We start from the raw sequence: 21218 nt of genomic DNA, 5'->3' as shown, positions 1-21218 counted from the left end.
CTTAGTATTCTTGTAATGCGCACTTTATCCTTTCTTGTTACATCAGCAATCATCCTCAGCATTCTCATCTCCATGGTTTGTAGACATCTCTCGTCTGATTCTTTGGTTGGCCATGTTTCCAAACTATATAGAATAGTTGGTTGTACTATGGAACTGTAAATTTTTCCCTTTAATTTGTGTGGGATTCTTTTATCAAATAGCACTCCAGATAAAGATCTCCACTTTAGCCACCCTTGATTAATCTTACTCTTTATCTCTTTTTCTATTGTGCCGTTTGTTTGTATAGTGGAGCCCAAATATTTGCAGCTTTCAATTGCCGATATCTGCCATTCATTTATATCAATACTCTCTGTTTCATCTCCTCCTATCACCATATACTCCGTTTTTTCTCTTTTTATTTTTAATCCGTGCGTTTCTAGGATATTTATCCAACTCACTAGTCTTTCTTTCATTTCATCCTTAGATTCAAGTATCACAATATCATCTGCAAATATCATATTCCACGGGACTGTATGAGGTATACTGTGCTAATACATCTATTACTGTAATGAAGAGAAGTGGGCTGAGAGCCGACCCTTGATGAACTCCTTCGGCTATTGTGAAGCCTGCTGAAGTACCTGTTGTGCTACGGACCATTGTTGTATGGCCCATATACATATCCTGTATTATTCTTATATATTTTTCGGGATATATTTTAAAAATTTCAAACATTACTCATATAATTTAAAATTTTGTTGTTTTATTAATTTGGGTTTATACCTTTTTATTAATCAGGCTAATGAAAATCACATGATATATTTTTCTAATATTTAAATTTTAAACAAATGGTCTTAATTTTTTTACTATAATCTTTGATTTAAATAATTTTAGAAAAATACTTAATTCATTCATTCTTTATTTATTAAATAAATGATTTTAAGCGATCTTGAAGAGGAAAATCATACACAAAGCAGTGGAGAAGGAGATAATAATGTTAATAATAATGAAATAATTGAGATGGACATAATTTCAAAATCAGAGATGTTAACTAAAATATGAAGGAAAGACATTGATATTGAATTTAAAGCTCAAGAAAACAGAAAAAGCAAGATATGGGATAATTTCTTAACAATTTATTATAAAGATACCTTACAAAATTTTGTAAAATCTACAAGTTGCCAAAACGTTCATATAAATGTAAAACAGGTACTGTCAGTTTATTAAGACATAAATATGGCATAAAAAATACAAAAAAACATTCTGATCAGACAATATATAATATGTTTAAAAGACAAATTTCAGATAAATCAAAAGCAGTTTTACAAAAAAATCAGTTACATTTTATATGTAAAGATCTACGACCTTTAAATGCTACAGAAAGTGAAGGATTTTATAAGCTTGGCCAAGAGTTAATTAATGTTGGTGTTACATATGGACAACAAAATATAAAAGATATACTTGTTAGTCGAAAAACTCTTATGAATACAGTAGCTCCAAAAATATATGAAGAAATTAAAATTAAGATAAAAAGCTTGATCAAAAACAATTACTTGTCCATAACCACCGACTTTTGGACAGATGAGTATAAAAATCGTAGTTTTTTAACTATTAATGGGCATGTTATCAATAAGGATTTTGAATTAAATTCATTTGTTTTGGCTACAAGTGTAATGGATGAAAAAAAACAGGAGTCAATATCAAAATTATAATAAATTCAATTTTGGAAGAATACACAGACATAGAAAATTATTTAAGTAAATGTATAGTGGTAACTGATAACGGGGCAAACCTAATATATGCATTTAAAGATGATGAAAGGCTCGCATATGCCATTTATTACACAACATTATGCATTACATTTTTGATAATTGTTTACATGAAATAGCTATAAAAATATAAATGGTGTGAAAAAAATAGTACAGTATTTCAAACAATCAACAGCTAACAGCAAACTAGGCTACACTCTTAAACAAGATGTGATAACTAGATAGAACTCTGTATATATCATGATACAGAGTTTCTTAAAATCATATTCCGAAATTCAGGTGTACTTGCTTAGCAAGCAAGAATCAAATCGACTAGCCACTGTTGATATTACCATCTTACGGCAGTTAGAATTTTTTTTATCAATATTTAAAGAATGCTCGGAAAATCTGAGTGCCGATTCTCATCCCACAATAAATGAAGTTTATCTGTGGAGACAAAAATTATTAAAGTTTTGTCAACCCTCTGAAGGGGATACAACAATAATAGAAGCCTTAAAAATCAGGACTGGATGTCTTTTAAAAGAAAGATTCATCATGCAGCCCCTACATAAAGTAGGCTTAATTTTGGATCACAATTTCAAAAGCCTTAAGTTTTTATCAGAAGAAAAAAACGATATATATAAAACTACCATAAAAATGCTAATTGTCATAAAATATGATATGAATAAGTCAATGCCAAAGTCAACTATTAGCTGTTATAATTCGTCCTACACTCACAAAAAACCTAATATTCTAAATGAAACATTTAGAGAATTTCTAGATGATACTGACCTCACCATCTATCGAAGAAAGCTGCGAGGATAAACTTAAAAGATTCATCGCTCAGAAGACAAATAATAATGATAGTATTTTGAAGTTTTGGAAGCATGAAAATTCGTTTCCTTTTTTTGAAAAAATTAGCGAGTAAAATTTTATCCGCCCCTGCAAGTTCGGCATCTAGTGAAAGATTGTTTTCGGTAGCCAATCGCTTGTTGGAGGAAAGGCGTACTCAATTAAAATAAAAAAACATGGATATTATTCTTTTTTTAAATAAAAATTTCGATTTATAAATTGTATTTATTTTTTGTTATGGAATTATAGAAATAAATAGAATAAATTCAAAAAAGTGTATAATTATAGGTTACCAATTTTGAAAAATTTAAAAACACCGTGAATTTTCGGGCGTGACATGCGTGAATCAAAATATTGCCTTTCGTGAGCGGGCGGGTCGGGTCAAAAATTTTTTATTAAGCGTGAGTGGGCGTGAATTTTTTTATTACCACCGTGAGTGGGCAGGCCGTGAATAAAAAATTAGGCCCGCGCCCACCTCTAAAAATAATTATATATAATAATAAAATATATTATCTTTTGATTTCAATCTCTTTGACTAAAAATTTTTCCATTTTATTAATATTTTTGAATAATATTAATGTACTCACAAGGAAAGGAAATTTTAATAAAATTTATTTATAAAAGTTTTATGTTGGAAAATTGATATTCAAATATTTGTAAAATTTTGATTGAGGGAGGATGGGGGGGGGGGGGGGGTAAAATTTTTATTAGCTTAAAATGTATTTATGAAAACAGTCAAATTTGCGATGGGGGGGGGGTGGATTTTCCCCTTTCCCCCCCCCTCCCATTGGTTACGAGCCTGTTATTTCATAACTATTCATTATGATGATATTAATGTTAAATTTGTTCAATTTTAGCCATATAAAGAGTGATAACTCCTATACCATGTTCATCCCAGTCTAGAATTTTGTACAAATATAAAGCAGTGTGATATCTATCTACAGAAAAAAATTTGAGAAATGGCCATTTCCGGTTTTACACATCCGATTATCGATAATAATAAAATGTCCATGATATTTATTTTTATGTCATTTTAAAGAACTTTTATTAAGCTACAAAATAAAATTTAAATTATTTTTCTAACATAATTATTTCTCAAGATATTTGAAAATAATTGGAAGGTAAAATTTCATTTTTTTCTTAGTTATAGTATATACTACCAGTATACAAAATTTACGAAAAATTGAAGGGGGTCGGGTTGAAACCTTGGTTGATTTGATATGGAAACTAAATAAAACCATAATAATTTATTAGCCTGAGCATAAAGATTTTAAATTTGGTGTGAAGATATATTTTTATATCTAATTTCTTACTTATATTCATCTTTTGAAAAACTTTCCTGGTTTGACAAATTTTGCCAAAAATTATAAAAATCCCCTCTAGTTCTTTTTACTTTTCTCAAAATATATTAAAGCTTAGAATTTATAATTTTTAATATATGTTCCTTAAAGCCATTGTTATAAATAAAATTTATTGGAAGTTAAGCTTAACTAGAAGTCACGCAATAACGATTTACATGATATATATCACCTTGGAGTAAAGTTACTATGATGTTAGCTGTAATAATAATTTTTAAATATGATTACTTTTTGCAAAAAGGAACATTAATAAATAGTTTTTGTTATTTGGAATAAAATTTTATGAATAGTTGTAATGGAGAAGAATAATTGAAATTAGGCACAATGTGCTATTTTTAATATATTTTTTTAATTAAGGTATATTGTATTTATTAATTTATACTAAAAGTTATGAATAGATGTCAAAATTGCAGTATTTTGTTCTCAATTAAACAATATCATTATGTACAATTTTATTTTAACCACTTTACTCTGATGCTTAGCCATCCTATATATAAGGTAAAATGGCACAATTCACATAATTACACAGCTCCGAAAGTATTATAGGTGGAGAGCTACACTTTTTTTATTTTGTAGGTGAGGGATTGACTACATATAAGTTAGAGATCTGCATTGAGCGGGTTTATGTTTTAAAAAAAATTTAACCCGCCCGCCCTTTAGTCTAAAATTTCTTACCCGCCCACCCATTATTTATAAAAAATTTTTAACACAAGCCCGCTATTATAAAATTTAATTATGGCCATTCTTTCAATTTTTTAAGCATCTAATAAAAAAAAATTCAGCATTACTCCTCTACATAATGTTTTTAGGAAATTACTATATTAAGCATAAAAAAATATTAAATTAAATTATGGATAATTTATTTGATCAAATAAAATATTTATGAAAATAATATAAATATAATATTGATATTATATGTAATTAATATGCAAAAAAAATAATGAATCGTCATTTTCTGGATTCAAACACGTTCTTCTTTGTTCTAAAAACCTTCTAGCAATGCTAAATCCTCGTTCAGAAGAAGCACTTGCAGGAATTGCCAATATGCTAATCTTGATAGCTTTGGCAACTTGTCGTTTCCACCAAAGTAGTTTTAAATATTACAAAAAAGTTTATTTATTTTAAGAAAAAATATGATATCAAATAAGAACATTATTTTTAATACAAAAAAGTTCATAGGAACAATTTTTTATAAATATTTATTTAAATTTTTTTAACTCACCTGCCCATTGTTTAAATTTCTTAACCCGTCCACAGTTAAAAAATTATTTAACCTGCCCGTCCGCCTGCCCCCTTTTAAAAAAATATTTGCCCGCCCGCCTGCCCGTTCTTAAAAATTTTTATGCCCACCCACTTAGATGGGCGGGCGGGGCAGACCTCTATAAGTATAATTTATTGTGTTTTGTTAATGTTTCAAAATATAAAATGGAAAATATCAATCGCTTTACCCCGGGCCCCCTACCATATTATCAATTTGTCACTTCAAATATTTACCCTGAAACTTAAGTGTTAAATAAGTTAATACTTTTCTCCCGACGGCTTAACCTGCACCCCCTGGTCCAAGGGAAATCTTTTATTTGGGATGCAACCTGCGTATCATCCTTTCCTTCATCAATTAATACAAACCCTCTTACTTGTGGGGAAAATAAAAAAATTAATAAATATTCAAAATTAAATAACTTTATATTTCGCCAATAGTCATTTCAACTAACGGCAATTTTTCACAGTCTACATATATTTTTTAAAAACTTTAACACGAAAATTTTTTAGCATAACAAACGAAAATCACGAATCTTTATTTCACAAAAACTTCAATTGGAAATTTTTAAACACAATTATTATACTTGTTTTTTAGGTACATTTTCATTATTAAATTAAGCTTTTTTTAGAGCCTTCGATATACCTATATATTTTTATTTAGTAATTTTATATATTTTTCTATAGTTGTTTTAATATTTTAGTGTTTTATCATATTTTTTTTTAAATTATACCAATATCAATATTATCAGAATAAAATTTAAAAAAATAAAACAAATAACAATGGCAATATTTTGAAGTTTTGGAAGCAGGAAAATTTATTTCCTTTTGTTGAGAAAATTAGAGAGTAAAATTTTGTCAGCCCTGTCAAATTTGGCTTCTAGTGAAAATTTATTTTCTGTAGCCAATCGCATATTAGAGGAAAGGCGCACACAATTGAAATAAAAAAATAGACATTCTTCTTTTTCTAAGTAAAAATCTAGATTTATAATATGTATTTAGTAATTTTGGATTATGGAATTAAAGAAATAAATAGAATAAATTCAAAAAAGTGTAAAAAATTAAAGCATTAAAGTTTTGAAAAATTTAAAAACACCGTTTTTTTTCGGGCGAATCAAAATATTGCCTTTCGTGAGCGGGCGGGTCGGGTCGAAATTTTTTTAGTGGTAAGCGTGAATTGGCGTGAATGTTTTTATTGCCACCGTGAGCGGGCGGGCTGTGAATAAAAAATTAGGCCCGCACCTCTTTTCGCTTTCTCTTCCTCTAATTTGTCTATAATATTTATTTTTTACTTTTAATTTATATTAAAACCATTTTTTCGAGTATTTAATGATTTAAAGCATAAAAGTAATTCATATTAAATATCTCTAAAAAATAAAATTTTTAAGTGCCAGCCAGGTGGCAAAAAAATATAATTTAATTGTTTTTTAAAAAAAAGATTCCGAATCCCCTTAAATTTATTTTTGTTATAAATATCTGAACCTTATGTTATAAATATTTGAACCATAACCGTAACCGAATCGATATAATTATTTTTTGAAGGAGTAAAAAGAACCTTTATAAAAAACGGTTAAACCGGTTTAAATCGGTTCAGTTTTTATATTTTAGAAATGGAAATAATTTGAATATCCAGAATTACATAAATGTGCTCTTATAGTACTAGCGGTTCCCGCAACACAAGTTAGTAGAAAGGGCTTTTTCGGGGCTAAAATTTATGTTATCGTCACAACGAACAAAAAGGAATCCATTTATACTTGAAAATATATTACTTATAAGTTCAAATAATATATTTAAAAATGAGTTATTTTGAATCTTATATATTTTTTTTATAATTCATAGATGCTTATAATAAAAATAAATTAGAAGATGGTGTTGCTTCAATAAAAAAAAATTTCTAACCTTAATGAACCTTTACAATTAGCTGAACAGAACCTTTATAAATTTCTTCTCAAGGACCGTAACCAAAATGTAACCATTATAATTTTTTACATACTGAACCGTAGCCAAACTGAACCGCTATAAATAACAGTTCGGGTTCCTGCTTAAATGTTCAACGAAGTGCCATATTGAATTGAATAATTGTTGCAATAATTCGGATTTTTTATAAATATATTTTTTAAAACAAAAATTCATTCATTATATACCTTAATTATATATTATTTACTTTTTTTTAAATTCTCTTTTTAAATCCCTTATTTTGGCCTTTTAATTATATGGTGCCAGCCGCAAAAAAGAGAAAGAGAAGAAAAGGCAATATTTTTTAATATTTTTTTAAACAAAAATGTCCTCATCCCTTTTCATTTATTATACGCCTTATTTTTATACTATTTACTTTTTTTTAAATTCTCTTTTTAAATCCCTTATTTTGGCCTTTTAATTATATTTTATTTTTTTTTTTCATGGGTATTCGGAATTTTTTTTTCATGGGAATCGGAATATTTTTTAAATATTTTTAAAGATCCCGAATAAAACATGGGCACATGATTACATATCCCAATACGACATATATAATATATTATAAAATAGGATATTTTTATAAAAAATTTTATTTATTTTTAACAATAGATTTTCAAAATTTTGATCAGATAATCTTTCGCTGTGCTAAACATACGTTTAACTGACGCAAAGGAGGCTGTATTATACATAATAAATAATAATTTTATAGAAGGTAATTTACTATAAATTAAAGAATAATGAAAAAAGCTATGGATCATCTTCAAAAGAATTTTCATTTGAGATTTTTATTTTATCAGCAAGTTATCTGATATGAATTTTGTTTTTTATGGGAATCAATCAGTTTTTTTCTTTGTCATGATATTTTATCAAACGGAAAATAAGTTCAAGCTTTCTACCTTCGCTGACCTATAAATTTATGAATTATTGCTGATAGGATATATTAATCTTTATAGATGTGTTCGAATCTATTGAAAATAAGTATAATCAAAATATAAATTGCAAACAATATTTTAATACACACTTCTTATATGTCTTTCACGATTGTCTTAATAAATGGCTTACAAAACTTGAAATTATTTGAAGTTATTTTTTTAAGTTTTAATATTATAATAGTTATCGTGGGAATCCCAAATGTTCTAAAATCGAAAGAGCCATAATGGATTCCATATCACAAAATTATACATATCATATTTTTTAATTAATCCTAACCACACAATATATATGAACGGCCTGTTATTGTCTGAAAATCTCTGCATTTTGGATTTATGATTCGTCAAATCAGTTATTCTCCTTAATAAGACTATTAATTTCACGGTTCCATCTTATTATAACCGATTTAATCATGATCTTCCCATTTTTTCCTTAAAAATAGCTGTACAATTTCGATACTGCCCATGTTTATTCAATAATTGAGGAATTATTTGAGTTGCACTTTGTACACTTAATTTTTTTACTGGTGAAAAAATGTTTCATATTGGGGCCAGGGCAGGTTAAATTATCTTCACCTGAAGATGTAAAATTGGCATATTATATAAATTAACATATCTGGATTCAATATTAATTAGATTAACAATATTGACTGAAAATTTAACAACAAAATTTTTTAATAAAAATGAAGAATTCGGTAGTTGATCTGACTACTGGGCTTAAATTATTTATAAAATTAAATAAATAATATTTTATAATACAATAAAATATGTTTTTCATAATTTTTTTTAAAAAAGTTTATAGTAACGAGTAACGTTTTGAGTTACCGTTATTCAAAAAAAGGAAGGCTATACCGTTACTCCTCATCTATAAAAGAAGGTAACGAATGGCGTTCCTTTTCTTCAATATCACTATATTATATACATAGATATATGTAAGTTAATATCTTTGAGAATTTATTTATTTTTAGTGTGATTATTTAAAATTTTGCTATAAGTTTTTATCAAGAGTTTTATATTTTAATAGTTGAACAGTTTAAAAGTATTATAAATTTATAAATTTTATATGATAATAAAAGATTTTATTTTGCTTAAACTAATCATTTTTATTTATTTATGTTAAATTAAATATTAAATAAAATTTAAAAAAATAATTTATTCATATGGTTTAAAACGAACGGGAACGCGTTATTTTTTTTGAAGTTGAACACGTTAGTTTCGTCAATGAACGTTGAACGCTTATGATTTTTTAAAAATGTTAACAGCACTATAAAACAGTAATATTTTAAAAATATATTTATTTCCCCCCTACCCCTCACCCGCTGTGTACGCACCTCGATGTATACCTAGACATCTGTGCAGACAGCATTATCGGAGGTGGTTTTTTAAAAAATCGACTGGCGGATTTTTCTAACTTAAATTTTTTAATTAAAATTATAAATTCATTGAAACCACTTTTAAAATAAAATTTATGCCTTATTATGTTTATAACTATAATTTAATGATTTTATTGAAAATTATCATGTATAAATATTATTTTATTTAGATTTATAGGAGATAATAAAGAACTTTTAGAGTTCAGAGTGAGCTCAGCTATGGAAAATACACACTCACTGGGTGTGCTCGTAGCTGGAATGCACAAAACCTTTCTAGCTAATATTGAAAGTTTAAGAAGATCCAATGTTCTTATCTTCCAAAAATCTAAGACAACTTTTATCTCTAAATTATAAGGCAAAAATAATGAATAACACTCTTTTTCTAGACTAGTTAAATAGTCTTGTTGTTCCAGATTATTGTTATGAATAGATGAATGTTTCGTAGCCAATCATTTAAGATAATCGAATTCTGAAGCAACTTCCGTCGTTTCACATTCGGTTAATTCGTCCGTGTAAGCCAACAGAAAGGTAGCATATTGACATAAAAATTGCACCAGAGTAATATTTTTTCCTTTTAAATATTCATTTACTATGTTTATAGATTGAAAACGAGGATCTAAAAGTGCTCCTAACACCTAAGTAACAAAATAAAACAAAGAGAAATAATATTTTAAAAAAGCTAATTCATGTATTTAAAAATACTACCTGAAGATCGGTTATTGGAAATCTATGATTAAATTTAATAAGCATATTTTGTTTAAGGGATGCTATGGGAGGAACTATTATTCTTTTTACGATTAAATGATTTTTAATTTCACTACAAAATAATAAGGATACATTTATAGTAAATCCTTCTTGGGCGGATAAAAATACAACGGTTTTTTAAAAGGTTTTAAGAATTTAGAATGCATAAAGTCCCAATCGGAGTTAAATAATTTGAGATCCAGTTTCTTCATTCTGTTTAATAGAATATTTATAGACTTGTTGTTATTGTCACTTATGTTGTAGCTGTTGAAAAAAAGAAGAAATAAATTTAATTTAATACATCAAGTGTCAGTTATTTTCTGACAGGGGAATTAAGTTTTCCTGGTGGATAGTGGAAAAACGTGATCATCACATGTCTGGTTTTTAAAGATTCCTTTGTTAAATATTTTGGAGTGAAGATATTGGATTAATTGGAGAAGATGTCAGCTGGGAGGAATAAAGAATGGACCTGTGGGAGTGAAGAATATGTGAAGCGGGATAATTATGATTTATAATATTTATATTCTTTGTTAATGGATAGATAAATATAATTATGAATAAATATGGATTGTTTTATTGATTTGTTTTATTGTTGCCGATGATTTCAGGATTTATCTAGGGATTAATGCGGAACAAATGCAATGTAAAGGATAAGAAAGTGATGCATGTACAGAACCTGGAGATTAAAGAGTTATTTGTTATAAAAAGGTAAGAACCATTTTTTTTCATGTAATTTTGAATTTTACTGTGCACAACACAAGTACTAGAAACTATACAGGGGTAGGTGAGATTAAGGGGTGAGTTTAAGGGTTTCTATACTTATATATTTAGCTTACAAAGGGTAAGATAGAAAGTATGTAATGAGTATTAGGCAGGAATAAAGATCAGGAATTTAAGACAGTAATATTTGGTATATTATATGTCTAGATGTATATTGTACATCCAATTTTGACAGTAGATATGGTCTTATTATTTGGTATGCCTTAAAACTCATTGAATGGTGTTATAGGTATTCCGTCATAGGAAGCTAAGACCTCAAGATCAGCAGGACGGAAAGGATTGCTAAATATTTAAATATTTGAAATTTAGGAAAATATATATGGAAATAGACTTTTGTAATAAAGTGTGTATTATATAATTATGCATTTTGGGTTTTTAAAGGGATGGACATGTGTGGGTTCATTTATTAATAATTAATGTTAATATATTGTATTTGTAATTTAGTTTCAATTAAGGTTAATATGTTATTAAGGGATCTATTGAGGGTGAGTTAATGTTGTTCATTTTGAAGTAATTAACCATTTTTATGAAATAGGGTGTAATGTGAATTACACATATGATATATTAAATTATGAATGATAATTTAAAGGAATTGAAGTATGATGAAGTCAGAATAATATCTATAATGTTATAGGTGGATAGTTATTTTGATTTAGTGCCTGCATTTGATATATATATAAATTGGGTATGGATTTATATGATGTGTAAGATTTTTTTTTCCAAATTATGAAGTCTTTATATTTAATATATATATATTTATTTTAAATTATAAAATTTTATAAAAAGTTTTATTTGCAATTATTATATTATTTTTATGGTATGCAATGATGTGAAGGGAAAATATTTTTACAGATAAGGTCAGCCATGTTGATGGGTATGCCTTGAGGTGAGAATATTGTTTAGTTTGCATACTGGAGAAAGTTTTTTTTTGTGTAAATTTTTTTTGTAAATTTATGCTGCATATTACATTTTTTTTTATCTTTGTTATAATTTTATAGCACATTACATTTTACTATTTATTTTATGAACTTTTTTTTTAAAGAAAAGACTCAAATTATTTTATATTGTGAAGGTGTATTAAAAGTTCTTTACATATATACCATATAGCCCATTATATTCTCAATTTTTGTTACGTTGCATTCTACATTTTTGTGAATTTGTGCTCATTGTGATGGCAGAGGTAGGTAGAAATGGTATATTTTTCTTAGGATACTGAGTAATTCCTAGATGGGAAATTGTATTTTCTACGTATTATACATTTTTCCTCCCTATAAAATATTAAATTTATTTTATGTTTTGTAATTTTATTTAAAATCTTTGTTTGACAAAGTTTCGCAATTATTTTTAATACCTAAAGATGGATTTTTCTATTCATTTTAGGAGATATTTATAAAAATGTTGCTTTGTTTTTTTCACATGACAGAAGGAAAATTACATGTGTTGAAATTGCATTTCATACATAGACCATGTGTTCACATTACATTATTATATGTAAAATCATTATTTCTTAATTACCATGAATCATAATGAATTATTATGTTTGGTTGATATTACATTGTCCATATTAATGTTCCATAGATTATAAATGCAGATACCCCAATGCACATGTCATTATTGATAATATGTGTTTTCGCGATTATATGTTGAAAGGTAACGGCGATATTATATTATAAATCATCATAAGGGAAGACGACGACAAATTCCCTGAACGTCTTCAAGGCGTCCCGATACAATTCAAAGGGGAGATTCGATACAGTTCAAAGCCGATACAATTCAAAGGGGCGATTCGATACAACACCACCACAGAGAGAGGGACGCTGGGCTTGTGAAGGGTAGGCGTGTTGTAGCTGTTGAAAAAAAGAAATAAATTTAATTTAATACATCAAATGTCAGTTATTTTTTGACAGGGGAATTAAGGTTTCCTGGTGGATAGTGGAAAAACGTGATCATCACATGTCTGGTTTTTAAGGATTCCTTTGTTAACTATTTTGGAGTGAAGATATTGGATTAATTGGAGAAGATGTCAGCTGGGAGGAATAAAGAATGGACCTGTGGGAGTGAAGAATATGTGAAGCGGGATAATTATGATTTATAATATTTATATTCTTTGTTAATGGATAGATAAATATAATTATGAATAAATATGGATTGTTTTATTGATTTGTTTTAACTTACACATTCTAACATAATTTAAATACTATGCCAATATGTAGACACATTTAATTTTAAGGTTTTATGCTTTTCTCATATGATTTTGATTTGCACTATCATTATCAAAACCCAAACGATCTTCATAAAAAGGATCATTATCATCCAAATCTAGAATATCCGATGTTAATGATATCTATTCAAAACATTTCCTATTTTCGATATCGTTTATTTTCAAAAACCGCGTTTTGAATTTTAAGGCAACTATAATTTCTCTCACTTTTTTAATGAGATTTTTCATTTTATTAACTTTTTATTCCATCGACTGTCATTAGATTATGTAATCCATGCCCCAAACATAAATAATGGTCATATTCTTCTGGACGAACACTTTTCTTTATATTGAGTCCTGCACCCTTAACCATTTGAATTTTCTTAAACCCTAAATCAAATTCATTTTCAATTTTTTCTATCTCGGAAAGAATAATTTCTGCGGTATGTTTTTGAGTGGCGTGATGTGCCGCCAATGTATAAAATACAATATTAAAATTATTACCTATTTCGTGAAATGTAAAGATAATATAATTTCGCCGTCTATATTTGTCTGTTCACACATCAAAAGTTATAGCATAAAATTTTGGACCTATATTTATTTGTTGACATATGTATGCTTTCATTGATATAAATCCACTTCGGCTAAGTGTTGTTCCATCTGGTAAATCTTTTGTATCTGAAATAATGCCATATTCCTACATAATAAAAAGTTAATAATGAAAACATGATGCCTTTAAAAATTCTAAATGTGAAATGAGATCAATGTTATCTAAAAATTCTATTTTAAAATAATAAAAATAAAGATTAAGATTGCACTTTAAAAAATTATAATTATGTTACAAATATTAGAAAATCTTGCATTCCAGTATTATTTATAGAAGTGAATGGCATTAAATTCTAGCAACATATGAGAACATAATTACTTACCAGAATCCATTTTTTATCTTTTATTGGGTCAGTAGAATCTTTTACAATGGGTTTGAAAAATAATTTTAAATTTTGTTTAGATATTTCTTCTTTACATGATGAGTCATTTTTGTCAAGTAAATGTTATAATATGTTTGATGTTATTTTTTGAAAAAGATTTGATCGGATAACTAATTAAAAAATTAACACATATTTTCAAAATAATCAAAAAATTTACTCTGAAAATAATAATTATTTTCATCCTCACCATCTTAATCAGGTGCTATTTGCAAGCATATATTACAAAAGACTTTATCTGCAACAACACTTAAGAAGGTTTTGCTTGCAAGGATATAATGTATTTTGTTATACCTGCTATGTTTATATTTATGTTATAATGGCAATAAAATAAAAATCATTAATTAAGATTTCCTTTTATGATAAAAAATATTTATGATGAGTTGTAGATTGCATTAATATAATATTGTATTGATCTTTATATAATAATTGATGGTCTTATACAAAATATTTGAAACATCTAAAATTAAAAGAATAAAATATATAATAATATTTTTACCTTTTCTGTAAATTACTACGTTGGTCACAGCCTACAAAATTGAGCGAACGTATATTATATGGATTGTTACAAATCAAATGTTTTTATAGCAAATTATATTTATTAATTTTAAAAAATAAAACCGCATTTTTTAATAATTCAAAAATATATTTAAATTTTTCTTCTAATGCCAGCTCCTAAGCAATGATGAACTACGTCACGCCATATGTCTTAGACTTAATTGCGATATGGTAAAGCCTTATCACTGTATCCTTTGTCAAACGTCGGTCTACTCAGCCATAAACTTAGTAAAATACAATTATTTCAGCTTTATTTTTTCAATATCCGAAACCCCTAAACACTATGCATAGGATAGACTTTGGCCATTTTGCTGCCTATTATAATGTTAACGCTAAAAGGGAACTTGAATCTCAATCAATAAAAAATAGCAAGAATTAATAATTTTATATAATTGTGATTTACTAATATTAAATTGTTTTTTACTATTATTATAACTTACCTTGTAATAACATTATTATAATATATATATAGATTATATATACAATGTTCAGATAAAATCTTTAATTCATTTTTAATTTTAAAATAAAAAGAATATATATTAATATATAAAATAAATATTATTTTTAATAATGAAAAATATGTATCACGCCGCCACGGCCAAATTTTTACAGAGCGCCGACACTTTTTGGCGGCGGCCTCAGCATGGTCAAAAATATGGCAGCGTATTTGACCGGCGGCGCACATGTATACCTTGCAATCCAAAAAAAAATTGACATTTAAAAAAATACTAGTTAATTAAAATTGTATCCATTTCAGATTCTTAAATATGTTCCGATCTTTAACTCAATATTATAATTATCTATTGGTACAAAATAAATAAAAAAATTTTTTACATTTTAATGAGATTGATGAGGCCTTCGAATGCTCCTGGGTCAATATAAGATATGCGGTTGTCCTTTAAGTTCCTAAATTATATATAAAAATAAAAGATAACAATTTTACAATAATCATTTCCAAAAAATATTTTTTACAACAGGAGCTACACCCTGTTTATAATAAAAAATTTTGATCAAATTTTAATAAATTGGTATTATAAGTCTAGCAATAATAATAATACTAAGTAGTGTAAAGTGTATACAATGTATTTTGAAAAAAAAATCAATATGTGTTTTTATTTTTGTATATTTATATATTGCAAATATTTATTTAGAAAATAAAAGATACGAGGATTTAAAAAAAACATGGTTAACATTTCCTTTCAAGTTAATGATGATTGATAATAATTATTTTATGCTAGAATAATCTTTTGATAAGTTATATTTTCTACTATATAAGTTCAAAATATAAAAATAATTTATTTTGTCAGAGGTAAAAATTTAAAATATATCAAAAATATATTTTATTAAAAGTCAATTTTTATCTATAATGGATTATATTATAATATAAAATGTTAAATATGATCGTTACCACACATAGGCGTCAGTGCAAGTAGCAGCGCTACATATTTTTAAGTAGCCATTGGTAGCGACGCTACTTTTATAAAAAATAGTTAATTAACATCAGTATTATTTTTTTTTCGAGTAGCTATAGCTTTAAAAAAAGCTAGTTATTTAACTAATTTAAAAAAGTTTAATTAATATTTTAAATGATAAATATATAACTAATTATTATTTTTTTTATAATTTGAATAAAATGGATATATTTTAAAAATTTTAATTTATTCGAATTCTTTCACTTCGTTTATTTATTTATTTAAATTTTTAAAGATGGCATTTTATTAATAATCATAAATATTATATAAATTCCTTTTGATATTTTTTAGGAAAAGGCAAAAGATAGATATTTATAAACAAGCTCTGGAAATATTAAAAACTATCACCTAAAAACGAGAACATCTAGTATCCTCGAGTTATTTGATATTTCATAGAATAATTTAGAGGCGTATTTATTACTGCTGTGAATGTGATAAATACGCCACTAAATTAAAATATATATGCGATAAGATGTCGGAATAAGTAATATTTATGAAAAATATTTTAGCCAGTGGGTAATTCCATACCAAATAACTTTTCGACCCGATTTTTAATTTTGATAAAATTTTGCATACTGAGAGAACATCATTAGAAAGCCTCGAATTCAAAATTTTAACCTCCAAATACTAATTGTTTCTGAGATATTAATGGTCAAAAGTGCCAAAAATGGCTTTTTTCGAAAAATGCGAATTTTAAAAATTTAGGTAAGTTAATAAATAATGATGCTAAAAATAAAAATTCTATGTCATTTTGTAACTCTATTAAAAGCCTTTTATTAAATATAAAATAATAATCTTGCGGTTTTTATTTAAGTTGTAAATTTTGAATCTGAAAACTCCAGGTATTTCGTTTTTCGAATTTCTTTGAATTTAATATTTTATTATTCTGTAATTTAATTATCTATATCTAAAAAAAATTTACGGAAAGAAAGAAAGAATTTTTTTTTTGAATTTAAATAATAAGATTTTCCAGCATATCATAAAATTATTTAGCTGCGATTATAATAATCTTTTACTTGTAAAAAATATTTTCGAAAAATCTAAAATATATATAAAAACCTTGTCAACTGTGACAGTCACACTTTCACAATTTATAATATATATTTATTTAAAAAATAATTAATTTTGATAAGTAACTTGTGGCCCAATCGGCAATAGCCTCGTTTACAAATCTAATAGACTTAGGTTCGAATCCCAGCAAAGATTTTTTTTCTCAATCTGGCAAAATATTTTTTTCTTTCTAAATCTGGCAAAATTAATCAAATAGATACGATTCAAATTTTGTTGCTACTTTAAAATTTAAACTATTAAATAGGTATTCTTATATTTTTAAATTTTTAATATTCTTTTAAAAAATATTAGTCCAATAAAAATCACCATAGAATCGTATCTTATCAAACATTCATTCATCTTCCATTATATATATACTAGAACTAACTGAAATATCTATAATATATATTATAAATTGTGACTGAAATTTTTTAATGCTATGATTTTTTTCTGAAAAACCATTTCATGGGCTGAATTTTGAAAAGTGTCTATAGCCTAATTGGTAAGAGCGTCGATTACAAATCTGATGGACCTATGTTTCAATCTCAGCAATGATTATTTTTTTTCTTAATCCAACTTGGTGGTTCCGTCCTTTGAGACTTAACTAAATTCTCATACATTTGCAGACCTCTGGTGGTAAATGCACAGGAAAATAAAAGTGGCAGACGCATATCATTTATAAATGGATTCTTTGGCAGAGGTAAAATCCATTATGATCTGCTATTTCCGATGTCATCCTGACTAGAGGTGCAATAGGCAAGTTTTGGTGGACCTACCTGCTCAGATATTTAAAAATTTTGTTTAACTTTTCTGTCCAATGTATAAAAATTACTATATTGGTTGATTTGGCTCTTTATGTATTATTTTAATGTTTTTTACTTAAACATATAAATTATGTAATAAAAAAAAAATATCTATATCTAATCTATAATAATAATATATATAAAAGCTGTAGTCACAATGGCACGATCACAGTGTCACAATTTATAAAATATTTTAAAAATTCACGATTTTTTAAAAGCGTCTGTGGTCTAATCGGCAAGAGTGTCGCTTACAAATGTAAAGGTCATGGGGTTCGAATCCCAGTAAAGATTTTTTTTTACTTAATCTGGCAAAATTAATTAAATAGAAGATAAAATAATTAAGTGTGACATATTCACATGCGATTCAAAGTTTGTTGCTATTTTAAAATTCAAACTATTAAATAGATATTCTTATATTTTTAAATTTTTCACAACGTAATAACCAATAGTATTCTTATAGCATCATACCATATCAAACACTTATTCATCAAAGCATCCATTAAAATAATATCTAACATTACCATCTTATACATCATAAACATAAATCTATCTATCTATAATAATATATATAAAAGCCGTGTCATAGTTACAGTGTCACAATTTATAATATATATTTAAAAAATCGTCAACTTTGAAAAGCGTCTGTGGAATAATCGGCAAGAGTGTCGCTTACGAAGCTGATGGCTTTGGGTTCGAATCCCAACAATGCATTTTTTTTGTTAATCTAACTTTGTATACTTTTTTTAAATTATATTAATTTCCTTATTTTTTTAATTTTTATTATTTATGTACCCAATAAAAAATTTAATTTTGCCAGATGAGGATTTTGCATATTGTTATCATGGAAACAGATTTCGGATTTGGATTTATTAAGAATGAGTCTTTTATAATTGGCTTCAAGAAATTGAAAACCAATTATTTTAGGAAGAACATCACAGGTTGTTCCATCATCAAGATGCCAAATAATTATATCCAAATTAAATTTAGATTTAAGATAATGGATGTGATAATGAATACCAAGGTAAAATAAACGAGGACGTATTACTCTTCTCTTCTCCCCTGCTGGATCCTTTTGTCAGAATCTATGGGGCTGAATAAAGAAGTTTTAATGTTACAGAATGTCTCTAGGAATTTTGAATAAACAGGAAATTTGGGATAAAAACAATTTATGAAATGTTCACAAAATTTGCTATTGAAAGCATTATTAAAGTCTACTTTGATAATAGCCATGTTAGGAGGAGGATTTTGGAATACAAATGGCATGTGAAGCTATGCCTTCTCCCTTAATACCAAATCCTAATTGATAAGTATACTTAATAAGTTAAAACCGACCCATGGCAATTATTTTTATAATCTTCTAAATAGCCCATTGCAATGGTATACCACCAGTGTTTGTGAGATAATCAGGTTTGCCCCCATGATTGATTTGAATCTATTATGGCAGGTCTTTTTTAAAAGAGTATTTAGGAAGGTTTTAAAAGCATTTAAATAATTCTTTGAGAAGAATGTAGATTTTATACGAAGTGAGAGAGTAAAAACCATTGCGTCTAGATGTGGAAAATTTCTTAAAAGAATTGATTATCATAATTCAAAAATCATATTTTTTTTATTCCATATTTTTCATAATATATTTGACCTTTTCTCTAAAAATTTATAGAAATCTTGGAAGGATGAATACGGATAATCTATTCCTCTCATTTGACTATTATTCTGATTCATCCATCGTCAAATGAAGGTAAAATTTATTATTTATCCATACGTGGAAAATTCTGATTACCCGTCATTCTTGACGGGTTATCAGCTAGTTATTTTATAATTATGCAAATATGATTGTAAAATTCATGAAACTTGGTTTTTATAAAATAGTATTTTTTAAACCTAGATATTTTCGTATAAATAATAAGTATCCCGTATTGAATGAGCACTGTTAAAATAATATTTTTTGATATGAAAATTCGCATAAAGAAAAGAATTTGCTCGTCCTTTAGGATGGATAAAATTTTCATCTCTATTTACATCAACATTTTGTACAAACCACTAATCGTTTTCTTACATACAGGTTATATATCCTATCGATTAACAGATCCTCGCATGTATTTAGTATATTATCCACAATAAACGTATATGAATTGAAATATATTTTAATATTGAGCTTAAACCGATTGGAAACACTGCGTGAATTTTTTATGTCCCAGGTATTGAGATATACTAAATTAGCCTTATCTTGCCTCATACACTGATATGGCGGCATAAGAAAAATTTATACATTTTATAGACTCTTCAGCCTATTTATAAAATTGTACAAGTATAATTATTGAACTTTGTAAGCTTTCCTTTGCAACTAACCTATTCTGAATTGTTAATTATTATTTCTCAATTAGCTTTTGACATTTTCTATCTTTTTTTGGATCATATTTTTCAGTAAGATTTTTTTCTTAATAGGAGATATTCCAATTTCATTTAAAGTAATATTGATAGTATCTATTGATGTGGTGTGGATGTTGTGGTAATATTATTTATTCTCGCTCAGAATTTATATTTCCTAAATTTTTCGCGATAAATGTTTACGGCATTGATCAGAAATTAGTGTTTTCCGCATTAATATTTGGAAATTGAGTTATCCATGTCATAATTTTTGGAAGATCCATTTTATAATTAAAGTGCTTGATTCTTTACAAGGATTTGAGCATTTATATTTACATTATAATTTTATGAAAAAAATATTATATTGAAATATTTGAAAAATAAAAATTACTAAAGAGCAGGCAGGTTCATGTAACCTGGTATTAATTTTTCAACAATTATTATATTTGCAGGAGATATCAGAATATTAACTATCTTTTTAGCAAATTTAATCATTTACTATAGATATAAAAACAGTTAATTTATACAAGTCATAAATTATAATGATAAGTTAGCCTGTCAACGGCTACTAAAATAATATTTTTCATATTATCAATGATGGAAAATCTTATTATTTATGTTTTGGATAAAATTGAAATTTTTTTTATATTCTTAACAAAAATGCATTATTATATAGGAGCGCCATCTATTTTTGAAAATAATATATTTTTTTTTAAATTGTAATTAAAAAACCCATGGCTGTTTCAAGTTTAAATTTTCTTAAATATAGATAGAAAATAAGTGAGAAACACCTGGGGTTTTCAGGTTCAAAA

At 26.5% G+C, this 21218-nt stretch overlaps 1 protein-coding gene across 2 annotated transcripts in view; it reads right to left on the bottom strand.

The window, feature by feature from the left end:
* Positions 1-21218, bottom strand: part of LOC135922837 (uncharacterized) — a 128557-nt gene that overhangs the window by 62299 nt on the left and 45040 nt on the right. For both annotated transcript variants that reach the window (XM_065457324.1, XM_065457325.1), the window contains one exon: positions 15552-15623. In XM_065457324.1, coding sequence (XP_065313396.1) covers positions 15552-15623 — 72 coding nt within the window. The remainder of the gene's footprint in view (positions 1-15551; positions 15624-21218) is intronic.

This window comes from Gordionus sp. m RMFG-2023, chromosome 1 (assembly GCF_954871325.1).
Source record: "Gordionus sp. m RMFG-2023 chromosome 1, tfGorSpeb1-WG-v2, whole genome shotgun sequence".
In the NCBI taxonomy this organism is placed as follows: domain Eukaryota; kingdom Metazoa; phylum Nematomorpha; class Gordioida; order Chordodea; family Parachordodidae; genus Gordionus; species Gordionus sp. m RMFG-2023.
Note: the sequence above shows the minus strand (reverse complement) of the source record. Positions and strands in the feature narration are given on the sequence as shown.